The sequence below is a fragment of the Drosophila virilis genome, chromosome X (assembly GCF_030788295.1).
Source record: "Drosophila virilis strain 15010-1051.87 chromosome X, Dvir_AGI_RSII-ME, whole genome shotgun sequence".
Classification (NCBI taxonomy): Eukaryota; Metazoa; Arthropoda; class Insecta; order Diptera; family Drosophilidae; genus Drosophila; species Drosophila virilis.
Window position 1 is genome coordinate 3,098,908 of NC_091543.1, and position 16,740 is coordinate 3,115,647.

A 16,740-nucleotide genomic window follows, 5' to 3' on the forward strand; every position below is an offset into this window, starting at 1 on the left:
CGTTTTAAAACGACATAACTCCGCGCGGAGATATGATGTTCTAAAACGGCATAACTCCGCGGGGAGATATGATGTTCCAAAACGACATAACTCCGCGCGGAGATATGATGTTCTAAAACGACAAACCTTCGCGCGGAGATATGATGTTCTAAAACGACATAACTCCGCGGGGAGATATGATGCTCTAAAACGACATAACTCCGCGCGGAGATATGACATTACAAGACGACATAACTTCGCGCGGAGATATGATGTTCTAAAACGACATAACTCCGCGGGGAGATATGATGTTCTAAAACGACATAACTCCGCGGGGAGATATGATATTCCAAAACGACATAACTCCGCGCGGAGATATGACGTTTCAAAACGACATAGCTCCGCGCGATGATTAATTTGTTTGAATGTCAATTGATGGTAGGCGTCCGTACGCATTCAAAAAGGTATAACATTTTAAAATCGGACATTCTTTACCCGATATATTAAGAAAAAATCATCAGAAAAGTTTAGATTTTCGCACCGACATCGATTTTTGGAAAAAAACGTGATGATTTGGAAGGAGTTATGTCGTTTCGAAACGTCATATCTCCCCGCGGAGTTATGTCGTTTTGGAACGTCATATCTCCGCGCGGAGCTATTACCCGAGATATTAAAAAAAAATCATCGAAAAAGTTTCGATTTTTAATGGGTTCAGGGTATAAAAAGAAACATAATTATATTAGCGTGTATTTTGTTTGCAGGCATTGTGGTACAACAACTGAAAGGTGGGCGTCTCTTTGCCTCGTTGCCGCGCGACATTGGCGCAGCGCAGCTGATTGAAGAACTCGCAGGGCGTGGCATAGGTGATCAGCTCGTCGTTGCGACTGACGCAAACGGGACGATAATAGCGCGGGCAGCTGAACTCGCAGCTGTTCTCGTCCAGGCCGATGGCATCGATGTTATTGCCAAGGGATTCTGCCGACGCCTCTGCCTCCTCTTCCTCCTCATCCTCATCCTCATCCTTCTCATCATCTACATCCAGGTACTGTGCATCTTCGTCGTCCTCCTCATCCTCCGCCTGCGCCTGCCCGCTGTTGGGCTGCAAGTATATATCCTCGCTGCCAGCTGTGGCATAGTCGTCCAGCTCCGTGGAGAGCTGCTCGGCAGCTGCTGCTGTGCTGGCCAGCAGGGTCATCAATAGCCAGGCTGCCATTGAATGCATCTCGGATGCCGCCTTAAACCAATTTGGAACTGTGCTCCTAATCTGCGACTCGTTCGCATTTTATAGACCGCATTTCCAGCCAACAGTTGTGCAAATAAAAAAGCCAAAAAGAAAAACTTTGAACCACATGTGAAACAATTCTTAAAGCTATTTTTTGTTGTGGCCTTAGATAAATATTCAAATGTGAATCAAGGGCAGCTTTTGCCTCGACTGATAGCTGCTCGAATGTCGCGTACTCCCACGCCAATTTTCAGAAAATCGCTTTGCCGTGAATCATTCGAAGCTAAGGAGAGCTAATGCATTGAAATCGGCCGGATCTGGGCACATATCCTAGAAATACCAAGAAGATCAACCCATCTATAACTAAGTTTTTGTATGGAATAGCTTAAGAACTCAATAGAAATCTTAATTATGTGTGATTTAGAAATTGGAAATGCGTGAAACGGGCAGAGCAAAGCATTTTCCAACATTTACAGGGTATTTATTGTCGATCAGTATGTCGCGCTGAGTCGAGCCAGCGATTTGCAAAAGCTATTTACATAAAATACGAAATCTAAATGCTTCGATAACAAATGCAGAACGTGCTTAGCAGTAAATTCTTTCATTTCGATAAATATCGATTTTGATCGATAAATATCGAAATTTATCGATAACTATCGATCTCGAAACATGACCTATTTTATCTGAAAGCTTAAGAATATTTCACTTACAACAGAATTGAAAGTTTATAAAATATGACAACATTTGCGTGCTGACGATTCTAATCTTTGGAATATTGCGATCGATCACTTTATCAGCGATTGTATTTAATCGTTCGACACATCGTTAAAGCCTCTTACTAACTTAAACACAGTTGAATGTGCGTAAACGCATTTAATTCATGATTACATTATTTTTATTTGTTTGCAAATAGCAATAAATGTGTAAATATTTGTGCATAGTTTGCCTTTAAAAGACGTATCAAAATATGTTGCCAATTGCACTTAAATATTGTTAACAAACAGATTATTGCATATATAAATATATATATAATAAAATCCTGTTCCGAATTCCGTTTCGATTTTTGTATATCTTAAATTTTAACAATTTGTTGATCTAATTTGGATACTTTTACGTTAAGGCACATTTTGTTTCCTATTCACTTGTTTCTAACCACAAATTGTCGAGTCACAAATAATGTACAGTTACGCAAGTGTTCCATTTTCACTTATTTCAAAAACACTTTTTGTTCAAATTATACAATCTGAAATTTAGCTTTAACATTATTTGGCGTTTATATACAACAATTTTTACTTGTTTTTGTTATAAAATGAAATGAAAACTGGCGCATAACAATAATTGAAAGACAGTTATGTTCAACTTTCAAGTGTTTCTTTTGAATGGAACCAAACTATAAATGGAACTTTTCACGTGTTTCTTTAAATAAACGAAACTAAGTTTTGTTTCGTTTCAATTCCACTCGTTTTTGGAATGTAAAGTGTTGGCACAGCGCCTTGCATAACATTTAATGTTAACATGAATGGAATTCGGAACGGAGCCAATTGATAAGAATGCAGAGCTGGCATCCATTTTTGGGGAAATTGATAACAGGGTTTGATAGTGCGCATGGAACATGTGAGACAAGGCTGATAAGTGGAACAATTTGTGCTGATTGCAACTCGGAATCAAATCCAGTCCATATAGCCCTGCTCGAAGGCGTGACGCAACACATCGAGTATCTGGCGATTGGCCGCATCGCCGGCAATGTTCATGGACAGCTCGTAAAACTCGGCGCCGTGCATGTCCGTTTCGAACAGCTTGGATAGCCGATCGCAGTCGGCATCGCTGCCCAGCAGCCAGGGCATGAAGTGCATGCAGATCATGACGCCGTAGAAGGCGTAGCGCTTAAAGTGCGCCTCGAAGCGCTCGTAGCTGGCAAGGATTAGACATGTTTAGGCTAAATACGGGCATTAAAAGCATCTGTTACGCACCTGTAATCGCTGAGCAGCTGATTGATTTTCTCCTCGGGCAGCGTCTCATGATTGCGCTGCAGCACCAGCTCCAGCGTATCGTGCATATGCTGATGGTATAGACGCAACAGCCGGGCAAAGATTGTGCCGCGCTCCGCGACTGGCGTGTTCATGTACAGAAAGAAGCTTAGATCTATGGCGGTGGTGCTGTAGCGCATCTCCTGGAAATCAATCATGCGAATCTCGTCCACTTTGCCCTCCTCATTCTCATGGAAGAGCACATTGTTGCGATTGAAGTCACCGTGCAAGAATGTGCTGAAATGCGATTCCGGCTGCGTCTCATCCAAGGCGTGGCTGCGTATATGCTCCAGCAGCTCCACGGGCTGCCCGAAGTATTTGTCGCGCAGTCGCTGCAGCGCCTCCGCGAAGCGCGCATCCTGCGGCTGCAGCAGCTGATCGCGGCAACGATCGTAGAACGCATAGAAACGATCAAAGGCGACGCGATAAAGCACCGCATAGAGATTGGGTGCATTCGCCTCGAACACAAACGGCAACGTGATGAGCTCGCCGCGCAGGCGCTCGTGCAGATGCGGCTCCAGTATGCGCAGGGCATAGCCCAGTGCATGATATGGGCCCAGTATGCGGCACATGGCCTCCAGCTGATCCGAGCGCAGCGTCAATCGCGGCCCCAGCTCATAGCCCAACGGCTTCAAGTGCTGCAGCGCCAGCACCGACTCCTTGGCCGTGCCCAAACCTGTCAAATATATATATATATATATATATACGGAGTGAAATGTGAGTGCAACAAGGCAAATAACTGACGGCACTCACCCTCGACCAGTCCAAACTTGGCGCAATAGGTGCGCGGCACCAGCTGCTCGACCAGATCCGTGTTCAGTTTGCTGCTGCGCAGCAAATTCTCATAGGCGGGCAGCAGCTCCGCATAGACAAAGATCTCGTTGGCGAACTGGGTGTAGGACTTGCTGGACTCACGGAACTCGGGGCTGCCCTTCATGAACTTGACCAGCACCAGCTCCTGGCGGGCGCTGAAAGAGATTTTCAGATGAAAGAGAGAGTTTTTGCCAGCCTTGGGGAATTCAATTATGCCACACCCACTTGCCGGCGATTTTCATGTCCAGCTGCACTGTGTAGAGCGCGGACATGAAGCCGTCGAGCCCATTGGAGCACGTGATGCTGTGCGAGTCGAGGACCGCATCTTTGCCGAAATATTTATAGATATCGTACACCAGATATCTTTCCATGTAGTCCAATTGTTGCTGTTGCGTCGACATTTTGATCGCTTCGCCTGCTTTGCTTGCACTGTGCTGTTTGGCTTTCGCTTAATTGGCTTTTTATAGCTGCGTTTAATTATCTCAAGTACACGTATGTATAGTATTTCGTATCTGGATTTAACTGCGATCGCGTATCGCCGAATTTCGTTTTTTTTCCCTCTCCTCTTTTGTTTGTTTCATACTGAAACTCGTTTTGCAGCGTTGCATCTGGCTATCGTTATCGATAACGCTGAAGATGCGCGTGCCGCGCAACGGTTTCCGTTTGAGCGCCAATTCAAATGCGAGATATTTACCCGCTTTTTTTTTTGAATTCGTAGTTGCAAATAAATTCATTTGTAGAAGATGTTTTGTTAGTTTCTTGGCTGATAGAAATGCAGTGAGTGCTCTAAGTTAAATTAAAAATATATCCTTACAAAATATGGACTACTTTTTATAATTTCGGAAGAAAGACTAACGGAAATGTTCTTGTTATTGTATATTTTCTTAAATTTATTAGTTGAACGTTCTTCTTTCCACTAATAGGAAAATGCACTCTATAAATTGTTATTCATTAATATTTGTAATATTATTGAGTTATATTACGAAATTAAAATCACATTTATTTTGCATTTAACATTGCATGATGCTATTGTCATGCATGCGCGGCTCTGTATATCGATATGTTTGCGATGAATCGATAGCACACGCTGAAGTCCTGGCAGCGCAGTTATTGGCGATTGCCAGCCCTGCTCTTGTGGAGTTATAAAAATAAAACAAAAAACTGTTCAAAAAACGAAAAGTCTTAAACATAGTAGTGAAAAATTGTGCATTAACATAGGCGCATACACCAAGCTATGTATGCCGTATACATGAGTGCAAGCAGTTAATCAGCATAGCGTGAGTGTTGGTGCGTCGGGCGTGTTTTGTGGGCGCAGTGTTGTCAGCTTCTGATTGCAAGAAATGATGGTTAAATGAAATAAAAGTGGCAAAACAAGCGTCAGTTTTGGGCCATGTTTTTTTTTTTAGCCGCTAAGCAAATACAGTTAAGAAGTGGGCATGTGAGCAGCGTTCAGTTGACAACACTGGTGCATTGCCCGGTTGCCAACCAAAGCCAAATAATAAAATCAAAACAAGTATACCAGCAAATAATGAGCAGCGTGTGTGTGTGTGCTAGTGTTAGTATTGGCGTGTATGTGTGTGTGTCTGTGTGTGCGTGTGTGTCAACGCTACGAAAGGAGCTACAAAACGTGCGAGCAAATAAACGTGCTGGAAAAACATAAATGCACAGCAACGTTGCTCAACACTGTCGCTATCGCTGCTGCTGCTGTTACTGCATTTAACAGCACTGTTTCCACACAGTGCATATAGTATTTTTTTGTATTTTCCATGCCGCTGGTATTTTTGTATTTTCCATTTCTCTTCATTTTCGTTTTGCTCTTTGGTACGTACAGACGTGTGAGCGCGCGTTTTTTTTTTGTCGCCATCGTCGTCTGTTGTCGTCATTTCGTCGTTTCGTGTGTGGCAACAAAATATATTTCAGTCTATATAAATCAATTAAGCCAACCAACAACAACAAGTCAAAGCATATGTGAAAACGCATTTAGTTAACATTAGCTCATTTTTTTTTGTCGCCCTTCTTGCGCATGTTTCGAGCGCTGCAGCAGTGGCAGCAGCAGTAAAAAAGGTTGGTGAAAAAAAGCCGTCGTCGTCGTCGTCGTCGGCCTGTTCTCGTTATCGGCTGTCGTCGTCGCGCCGTTCCACCGTTATACGAACTGTGTATGCGTGTGTTTGTGTGTGTGTGTGCATTTATTTTTTGTTATTGTGCTGCGTCTTTTTTTTTATATATTTTTAATAAATATATACATGTATATATTTTTAAAAAGCAAACAAGCATTAAAGTGCATTGAAATCAAAGAAGAAGCAGAATAAGTTGCAGCGAAAATTATCGAAAATTAATCGTCGCCTCGCGTTGCGTTGTCTGTTTTTTTTTTTGTGCTCTTTTTAGTGAGCCTTTTTTTTTTGTACTCCGCCTCCGCTGTTGCGACGCGCTCTTTTGTTAGCCGCAGCGTCGTCACCGTCGCATTTCGCTGCCTGTGTATGCGTGCGACAGCGCTTTTTTTCATGTTGTTTTTTTTTTTTAGTGTGCTAAAAGTTATTGTTGAATATGTTTTAATGTCTCTTTTTCTCTCTCTCTCTCCCTCTCTTTCTCTCCCGCTCTATGTGTGTGCATATACATATGTATGTTATTTATGAAACGTTTCCAGCAGCAAGAAACAACAACAAACGTACAAAACAAAAAAAACAAAAAGAAAAGAAAAGAAAAGCAAAATTGTTTGTCAGCCAGTGTGTACATACATACGTATGTATATGTGTGCATATGTGTTTGTGTGTCTGTGTGTAAGCAGCAGTAGCAGCAGAAGCAGCGTCGCCGTCGTCGTCTTTAGCTTCAAGTGAAACATGTTTTTTTTGTATGGCGCTGCCCACGGCGACAACCACAACAACAAAATTGACAACAATTTATAACAAAAACAACGACAACAACAACAACAACAGCAGCAGCAACAACAACAACAAACAGTAACAGTCAACATGTAAGTGCAGCCTTTTATTTATGTATGTATGTATGTATTGATATGCACATATGCATGTGTATGCTTGCCTTCGCGCGCGTGTCTGTGTGCGTGTGTGTGTTTGTGTGAGTCTGTGAGTCGCAGTCTCGGCCCAGCCAGTCAACAGCATCAAATTTGTTTGGTTATGTTGAACGCGTTGCCGCTGCTGGCGTCAACGTCGCTGCCGGCGTTGCCACCGTGTTACATTTTGCGCGCAGACGGTGGCAGCGCCACCGCCGCCGCAAACATATTGGATTTGCCGGCATTTTCTGCTTGTGCACTTCTGTTTCTGATTGGGAAGGCATGTGGTTTTGCGGTCCGCAAATATCCATGTGTGTGTGTGTGTGTCTGTGTCTGTGTATGTGGTGTGCACGCCAGGTAGCAACATATAGCCGCATATACATGTGCTCAAATGCTGGCAAAAGGCAAACAAGAATTTTAAAAAGCCATTGACGCCGCCGCAGCAGCAGCGCTGCGGGCAGCGACGTTTGACAGCATACACACACACACAAACACAGGCACGCACTGACAGACAGACCATACACTTACATATATGTATATGTAGATGGTCGTGTACAGCTACAGCCGCAGCGCTCTCACGCTGCTTTTTCCGCTAGCCGCTGCTGCTGCCAGCGTCAACGTCGACGCTTTGTCTGCACAGAAGGACAAACAGCAGCGACGCGGCAGCGCTGCTTTAGTTTGTTTAATTTTGATAAAAATGCGTTTAATAAAATTACAACTAAAATTCTTGAATTAACAAATGCAATATGTTTGCCACGCGCGCTCTCTCTCTCTCTCTCTCTGCCATTTTACTAGACGCTCTCTCACACTACCTCTCTCTCCCTTTGTCTTGGTGCATTTTAATTACAATTTGTTGTTTAGCCAAATTCACCAACAAATCGCACGCTGTTTTCTACCATTGAGGGCGAGAGAGCGTTAACGCGCGCTCTCTCTCTCTCTCTCTCTCTCTTTTACGCTCTCTCGCACTGCTGCTGCTCGTTTGCACAACGTTTCAACAACGTTGCCGGCAGGCAGCACCCAGCAACAACAACAAGAACTCTCTCGCACTCTTCCTCTCTCCCTTTTGCTGCCGTCCTGTCGTCGTGCGACTGCGAAGGAAAGGCGAAGGCGAAGGCCCATCAACAGCTGGACAGCGGCGCGTGCAGAGGGCGCCAGCAGCAGCTGTTTGGCAATTGGCAACATTGAAAAGTCGTTACACGGCGATTCCGTTAATCCACTCGTTTCCTTTAATTTCATTGCATATCATTTCATTTTATTCCATTTCGTTTCGTTTCGTTCCGTTTGGGTCATTTGCTTTTGCCCTTTCGCGAAAAACAATCGCACTTAATTTGCCCTTGTATCTTGTTTATTTATGCCTCGCCTTATTGTTCTTTCTTCTCGTCTGCTTCTGGACATTTTTCGTGAGAAAACGCTCACGCATTTGTGCAAAATATGCAAACGATACCTATTTTTTTTTTTTTTTTTCATTTCACATAAACATAAACAAAAACGCAAAACGCAAATGCAAAACAATCGCGCATGTGGCATCAGGTGCATCAGCGCCGCATTTCCTATGAACTTCACATTCAAAACAAACAGGCTGAGATCTTTTTTCACTTAATCGTTTTGCTAAAATAGGCATGCATGCTCTCTAGAGAGTCCGCAAGACTGTGTAGATACCCTTTAATAGGTTGTTTAGTGTCTTATAAGAAAAACGATGCCCATAGATAAGCACGTTTCCACTTGATTTGCGTGAATTGGCGCAGAACGCGTGAAAATATCACATGTAATCTAAATAATAAGCACCAATTTTCCCAATTCTACATCTGAGCTTTTCTCAGCTCTCTGAGGTCAAAGACGAAAGAAGAGAACATGTATATTTATGCGCCATCTCAGTTCCATTCGCATTTCGTGAATTGGCACGAAACGCGTGAAAATATCAGAGCTTACAAAAAATCTTCATATGCTAACTCCTGCTTGGACAGTTGCGCAATTCGATGAGGTTAGAGCTGAAAGAAAACATAAGCAAAGTAAGCCTCTTTCCATTTCATACATTTTCATAATTTATTAACACATGATTTCTTAATTAAATAGCCGAATCTCTTATTTCTGTTTACTTTCCGTTGTAGGAAGCTTTAAACAATTTTCAAAGATAAGAAAAGCTTTTTCAACACCTTAAAGCTTAAATTAGTTTAAAAAGTTTATGGGATTAGGAAAAATTTGAATAATATGGGCATTTATATAATGATATTTGCAATATTTACTCATTATATAAATACTTAACAGTACCTTTTCTAAAAAGCACAAAAAAGCTTTTTATTCGTTTAAAGCTTAGTTTGGCTTAAATATATTGTTAACTTGAGCGTATATCAAATCGATCTGAATCTCATTTCGATTCTTGAGGTATCGCTCCTATAACATATAAAAGACTATGCTCGTCAGCAAAATTGAAGGCTTCATTTGAAAGCTCATGTAAATATACTTTGCCTGATCTAACAGACTTGTAAGCACACGAAAGGATAAGCTTAACCTTAAAGCATTTGGAAGCTGCGAAGGAGCTTAAGCTGAAAGCTCATGGGATGTGAGAAAACAAACACACAGCTTAAAGCTCGAAGCACACCAAGAGGATTAAGTTGAAAGCTTTTGAAAGATGCGAAGCAGCGCAAGCTCTAAGCTCACGGAATATGAAAATACAAACACACAGCTAAAAGCTCGTTTAGAAGAGAAAGCTTGTAAGCTTCATTTGAAACTTGAAAGTACGCCGAAAGGATTAAGTTGCAAGCTTTTGGAAGCTGCGTGCTTTAAGCTCACGGCAGAGGAAGCAGGTGAAAGCTCACGTGTCGATCCTCAGACAATGCTCGTAACGCAAAACAGGTTTTATTTTCGCTTGAAAAGTTCTTAAAGAAAATATACAAAACATGAAAAAGGAGAAGTAGAAAGAAAAGTAATTGGAGGCAAATGCAACAAGGGACACGCCTCAGATATGAACGCAATGGGAGCCAACGAATGATTGATCGATCGATCGGATATATAGAAGATATATTAGGAGATCCACATTCACACTCACGCCCGACGTCGCTGCCGCTGTCGACGCCGACGCAGGCTGTTGCGATGCCTGCCGCTCTCGGAAGTGTGGGCCGCCTTCTGCTTGGCCTCGACGGCCGCACAGGCAGCCTGATAGGCGGCCATTTTCACCTGTTCGTACTCGTCGCGGGCGCACGCGATTTCCTTCTGGATGCGCTCGCTGCGCTCCTTGGCGGCGATCAGCATCTGACGCTTCTCATTGTAATCGATCTGGGCCAGCTCATTTAGCGCGTCCACGTCGTCGACGCTGCCGCCGATTAGCTGCACAATTTCCGTGAGCCGTGCGAAATGCGCTTCCGCCGATTTGGCGGCGCATTCGGCGCGCTGCGTGTTCGCCTCGCTGTTCTGGAGCGAGGCGCTCAGCTTGGCCAGCAGCTCCTCGGCGGCGCGCAATTCGCGCTGGATTTTATCGAGTAGCGCTCGTTTGCCCTCGAGCACCGCCTGAACGGCACGGGAGGCCTGAACGGCCTTCTCGGCCAGCTGGATGCGCACCTCCTTGGCGGCGCATTCGGCTGCATTCGATTGGGCATCATTGGCGGCGGTGGCCACTTGGGCGGCCTTTGCCGCAATGCTTGCCGCCATTTGGGGACGGTTCTTGCCGGACATTTGCTGGGACATTGATCCGCATGCTGTTGCTGTTGCTGTTGTTGTTGTCGTCCCGTCGCCGTCTTCGTCGCGTGACAGGCCCGCCATCACGTTCTCGGTCTGCAGCTGCTCCGGGTCGAAGTCGTCGTCTGCGCGGCAGAGCGAAAGGAACAGCAGCAGGGAAAAGCATTTCCATTTCATTGTGACAGCACTTTTCGATAAACAGTGTTGGTAAATGCCACAATTCGAGCTGTCAAACTTAACAGCTCGCATGCTGTTCACATTAACCTAAATCTAAATGCTAAGTAAAAAGGTACATTTTTGTAAAAATGTGAATGTTACCTTCTTCCATATGGATGTGCATGTACTCAATGGAATTCCAAAATGTGAAATGTTTTTAATCTGCGTTTTTGTATAAAGCAACCTTCACATATGGCAAATACCAAATAGCTAGCTGTTGTAATTCTTGAAATATGCTCTGTTAAGTTCTGGCAAAAATTCGATATTAATCGATCGTTATGAAGGGAGACAGGAAGGGCGAGTTATCAAGTCGAACGAACAGACTGAGGGAGATGAAGGTAGACGGCATTCAGACTTTTTAAAAGACGCGCCCTAGAAAGCATTTTATCCTTAACTAAGCCTTAGCTATTCCACTCTTCAACTCAAGGATACCGAGAAGAAGACAGTCTTTAAAATATAAGTGTTGTAAAGCTAGTTAGTTATAGTTATTATAAATTTAATTTTATTTGTCAGCTTTATATTTGGATAGGATTTCTATCAATTCTACCCAAACTACCCTAACCAATCGCATTTTATTCAATAAATGGCCACAAATCGTAAAGAGCGTCTTAACAGCTGTTAAATATGCAGGGAGCTAACAGAAGACTGTTAAGCTGGGAGCTAACAGAAGACTGTTAAGCTGGCAGTTAACGGAAGACTGTTAAGCTGGCAGCTAACAGAAGACTGTCAAGCTAGCGGCTGTTAACATACAGCTTAAATGTTAAGCAGAAAATGCCAGTTTTGGTACTGTAACATCTAGCAGGACGAGATCCTATGCTGCAGACATATCAGCAAAATTTTATAAATAGCGGTTCATATTTTCATTCAGCCAGAAACTGTTCTTGTTGTTGATTTTGTTTTAACAGAGCGCAGGATCGCAGTGAGAATAAAATAGTCTCTCCTTCTGCCTCTTTTTTGGCTGCAGTTCGCGTAGCTTTAAGTGACTGGAGGAGGGTGGCGGAGTGTTGAGGGGGGGAGGGCCATAAAAGCGCAGATAAGTTAAATGCGTTTTCAAAAAATATTTCAGTTGGCATTGCTTTTCCCTTTTTCTTTTTATTATTATTATTATTATTATTGTAATTATTGTTAATATTGCGCAGCAATTGTGCTGACGACGACGCTGCCAAATCAAATAACTGTGAAAACAACAACAACAATAACAGCAGCGCAGCAGGAGAAATAACGGAGGTGTAACAACAGCGCAGCAGCCAAAACGTGAGTCTGTTTGGTGAGCGGGTGGGGGAGTGATCAGAAAGATGGGAAGGGGGAGGGGGGGGGGGTAGGTAACTGTACGCTCAACGCGCACACAACACAAACGAAGCTGGCGCTTTACACGTGCTGCTGCTGCCATTTGACGGCGCAATCGGTGGGTGGCGCTGACTAAAAACTGCGCTTTAAATTTAGAAAGAAAGAAAAAAAAAAATACTCACTAATACACACAGAAACGAGCACAGTCAAAGTCGAAAAACAGCCGCGTCATTGTCGTAGGCAGTTGAGGAGGCGGTGAAAGTAATTCTTTTGTTGTGCTATTATTCTAATCAGCAAAAGAGAGAGAGAGAGACAGAGAGAGAGAGAGCGAGCACAGTCAGCTGCATGAGGAATATGTGTGCGTGTGTGTAATAAACCGTAATATAACAACAATGTGCAGCAATAATAACATAAACAACATTCTTGCAAAGTCGCAATTTCGTAGAGCGCGCGTGTAAGCAAGAGCGAGAGCGACAGACAGACAGAGAGAGAGAGAGAGCGAGCGAGCGAGCGTGAGTCGGAAATTGTCTAATTGGAATTTATTCTTGTTGCGCAGGCAGCGCGCAATTGCGACGCCGACAGCGACAGCGACGCTTGCATGATCAGAAATACAGCTTGTTGTTGTTGTTGTTGTTGCTGCTGCTGCTGTCGCTGCTCGCAGCTCGCAATTTCAATGCCACTGTCAAAGTTGCGCGTCGGCGTCATTGATGAACACACGCAGGCACACACACACACGCACACGCATGCTCACTCTCACGCATGCCAGCAAATGGCATTTGGCCGTTGCAAATTATCGATTAACGCTTTAAATATTTAGTGCAACATTTTTGCACACTTTTTGACATTCGCTCTGAGGGCTGCACACACACACACAGACACAGACAGAGACACAGACACGTGCTCGGACATTGGAGAACATATTCGTAATTGTCATTGCGCAAACTTTTGCAACGGCTGCTGCTCTTTTTTGTTTTTTTTTTTGTCTGTCGCTTAATTAATGCTTATTATTTGAGCGTTATTGCGTTTTAGGCAAAAAGGCGAAAAAACTCGATTATTGCGTTGACCTTGTCTCTGTGCGTTTGGCAAACGGCGACGCCGTCGACGACGGCGACGGCGACTGCGTCGTTGAATTCGACGCGGCGAAATCGGTCATTGAACTTTGAACCAAACAAAAGGCGAGAGAGCGTATGTATAATAAACGTAGCGAGAATGTAAATTTTGCCGTTGCCTTATGTCTCTGCTTGTGAGTGTGTGTGTGTGTCTGTGTGTGTGTGTGTGTGTGTGTGTGTGTGTGTGTGTGTGTGTGTGTGTGTGTGTGTGCCAGCGGGCATTCCGTTACGCACTTAACCAAAAAACGAAATACAAAGAAGAAAAAAGAAGAAAAAACAAATGAAATGAAAGCATTTCTCGCTGTCTCTCTTTGCTTTTTGCGCAAGTCAAGCCATACAAAAAAAAAAAAATAATAATGGAAAAAAAACTTAAAAGAAAATGCTTTCAAAAGCGCTGTCTGCTGTCGTTTTATTATTATTTTAAAATGCTGTTGTTTTTTTTTTCTTCTTTTGTTTTTTTGGGCTAATCAGCAAGCAGCACGGCCCGAAAACGCCTACAAAGTATTTTTAGTGCTGCGCGCACCCAAAAGCAAAAAAAAAACGGGAACGCACACACACACACACACACACGCACAACATTTATTTACTGTTGCGCAAATTACTTTCTAACATATATGTACATACTAAGTATTTCTGTTAAATATTAATTGCATTTGTTTCATTTAGTCGCTGTGTTAGCATATCAAGAAGAAGATTACAAAACTAAAAAAGAAAAAAAAAAAAAAAAAGTGAAGCAGCAGCAATGGCGTCTATTTGGGTCACGCATGACGCGCGCGTCTGCGACTAGAGCATGCATGCGTGCGTGCGTGCGTGCGTTCGTGCGCTGCTGTCTTTAGCAAACGCAAGAGTGTGACAGAGAAAACAAGAGAGTCTTAGACCAGTGTTGCCAACTGCAGCATTAAAAACGCTTCAAATAGCTGAATCAGTTAATAATAATACGAGTGGCTAGTCGAAACAACGAAAACCAAATTCTTTTGAACTTTCAACTCCTTACAACTAAAAGCGAATTTAGCTAGACTTTAGCCAAAAATCTCTAGATGAGTTTTAAATTTCAACTTCTTAAGGCTGCACTATAAAAAAGCCAAACTGACAGGCACTCAAATATAGCCAAAAAATGGATGAGGCTAATCAGAACTGTCCAAAGAGTCGCCAACAAAGCTTCCAATTTCCATTTCCCATTTGTGATTTGCTGCAAACTTTAATTTCATTAATTTAATGCAATTTTTTTTATTTTATTAACTTATTTAACGCATTTCATCTCCATTTCATTCGTAGCCAGTTTTTCATGCAGCTGTAAAATAAACAAGTTTGCAAAAAAAAAAAATGCTAAAATGTCAACACTGATAACGCCGGGCTGCACACAAGTGTGTGTGTGTGTGTGTGCAAAGCGAAAGTAGAAGCAGACGCCCGCGCTCTCCCCCTCTACCTCTCTGCCTCTCTCATTGTGTGCTGACGTCAAACGTTGCTGGATCGTTAAGTTTTCGTTTAGTTTTAGAAAACTACTCTGCCGCCGCCGACCCGCAAGCGAAAGATAGCAAAAGCGTAGAAATGGATTGAGTTTTGGTGGGTGGGAGGCGGGGGAAGCGACCACCCACTAAATGCAGAGTTGCCAGCTGCGCGTGAAATTTAATTGGCGCGTCGTGTGGGATTCTGCGTGGGGGCTGCGGCCGCTGCTGCCGCTGTTGCCTTTGATTTCGCTCGTAGACCAAAAATAAATTATGATGCATGCGAAAAGTTGTTGCTGCCTGGTTAAAAATAAACACACAAACACAAACACCCACACATGTACATGTCTGTGTATATACAAACAGTTAGTTTGGTTTCTCTTGATTGTTGGTACATTTGTGACGTCACACAGCGATCGGTCGGTCGGTCACAAGCACAACTCGTGCAATTGATAAGCTTTCTTGACTGATGGCAACGCGCATAGTTTTTTGATTGATGGCCACACTCAACTGTATCTGTGTGAGTGTGTGTGTGTGTGTGTGTCCACGCTCCATGAGTTGCATGCTGTTCAGTGTTGTCAAACTTTTTTTTTTTTGAAATGCAAATACGCTAAAAGCTTTAAAACTTTTTTATTTTCTGTTGTTCATTTGTGAAGTGAGTTGAATGGAATTATAAATATGAATTATTTCAGTTTCAAGTAATGCATTTAATTAACTTTTTATGCACAGCAATATTTATTAAATTCAAGTGCAATTTTAATGCAAATTGCATGAAACTAATAATTAAATGATATGTCTTGTATTATACAAATTTAACTTGACAAGCTTTAACTAGCTTCTTGTTTGTTTGCTTCTTCAAGAATTGGGGCAACACTGCTGCATAATGCCCATGAGACTATCAGATGCCGTTTGAATGTCGTCGCCGTGACGCATACGCCAAATGTGGCTTTTTTTTTGTCATTTTGTATATGTATATATTGTTTTGTGGTGTTTTTTTTGCTTGTTTTGCTTTGTTTTTTTTTTTTTTTTTTTGCAGCGTGTGAATCAGAGAATATTAAAAAGAATCATTCATGATGAAACTGGTTTTCGGCTTGCACTGAACTTGTGCCGGCTGCTAATGTGTGTGTGCGTGAGTAATTCGCCTTGCTGCAGCATTTGCCATTATGTGGCAACACTGTTCATTTCATTTGCATGGCAACAGACAGCCCAAACAAATGCCAAAATACATACAATATCAGAATAATAGCAAAAAACAACGACAACAAACAGTTAAAAGCTGCGGTCACTTTCACCGCAATTCGCCGCGCACTGCCTGTGCGTGTGTGTGTGTTTGTGGGGTGACTGTTAAACATATTAAAACATTTGCGCACACATTTAATTATAAAAGAGCACAACTTTGGCCTGGCAACAACAAAGGCGCTTAACAGCTGTCAGCCATAGCACACAGCTTTGAGTCGGGCTTTCTATGACTGCTGCCTCCGTGTATGTGTGCGTGTGTGTGTGTGTGTGAGTGCGCGTGGCGCTTAAGCTGCTTAGCCAAGCTGCGACTAGAACTCGCATGCGCTCTTCCTCACACACACACACACACACACACACACACACGCATGCACACAGCAGACAGACACATGCGTCGCGTGTCGTTCGTTCACCTGCCGCGCTTGCCAGAACACAGTGTGAATGAGAGCGAGAGAGAGAGAGAGTGAGGGAGAGTGAAGAGAGCGTGGCAGCGCTCTGTTCGTGTGTGTGTGCGTGTGTGTGTGTGTGTGAGCAGCGCGTGTTTTTTTTTCCCCCTTTATTTGGTTTCTTTTTTCTTTTGCGCCGCGCAAAATGTTATTGAATTTTATTTTTGCACACACACACACACACACACGCACACACACAGAGATACCTACGTTTATTTATTTGTACATATTACTGTAATGAACTGTTTATAAAATGTGCAACTAAGCTTTTCTTTATT

The 16,740-nt window shown here is 43.0% G+C and overlaps 4 protein-coding genes across 11 annotated transcripts in view; 1 reads left to right on the forward strand and 3 right to left on the reverse strand.

The window, feature by feature from the left end:
- Positions 1-664: 664 nt before the first annotated feature.
- On the reverse strand, positions 665-1,239 carry LOC6634591 (uncharacterized). Its single transcript, XM_002058056.3, has one exon. It carries the CDS (start codon positions 1,199-1,201, stop codon positions 719-721), a length of 483 nt encoding a protein of 160 aa, XP_002058092.1. The 5' UTR covers positions 1,202-1,239; the 3' UTR covers positions 665-718.
- A 1,485-nt stretch (positions 1,240-2,724) lies between these two features.
- Positions 2,725-4,580, reverse strand: LOC6634590 (uncharacterized). Its single transcript, XM_002058055.4, has 4 exons — positions 4,267-4,580; positions 3,982-4,196; positions 3,172-3,904; positions 2,725-3,112 (listed from the first exon to the last, which is right to left on the reverse strand). The coding sequence occupies exons 1-4, from the start codon at positions 4,440-4,442 to the stop codon at positions 2,866-2,868; spliced, it is 1,371 nt and encodes a 456-aa protein (XP_002058091.1). The 5' UTR covers positions 4,443-4,580; the 3' UTR covers positions 2,725-2,865.
- Positions 4,581-5,147: 567 nt separating this feature from the next.
- mnb (minibrain) overlaps positions 5,148-16,740 on the forward strand; it is a 31,829-nt gene continuing 20,236 nt past the window's right edge. For 3 of the 8 annotated variants that reach the window (XM_070211334.1, XM_032440295.2, XM_070211338.1), the window contains exons 1-2: positions 5,846-6,105; positions 6,686-7,012. The gene's annotated coding sequence lies outside the window, so the exon portion shown is untranslated. Of the gene's footprint in view, positions 5,319-5,845; positions 6,106-6,685; positions 7,013-12,074; positions 12,194-16,740 lie in introns of those variants that run through there. The other 5 variants (XM_032440293.2, XM_070211339.1, XM_070211335.1 and 2 more) reach the window with 4 other exon arrangements.
- On the reverse strand, positions 9,682-10,971 carry LOC116652219 (uncharacterized). The gene has a single exon (XM_032440279.2). The coding sequence runs from the start codon at positions 10,898-10,900 to the stop codon at positions 10,094-10,096; it is 807 nt and encodes a 268-aa protein (XP_032296170.2). The 5' UTR covers positions 10,901-10,971; the 3' UTR covers positions 9,682-10,093.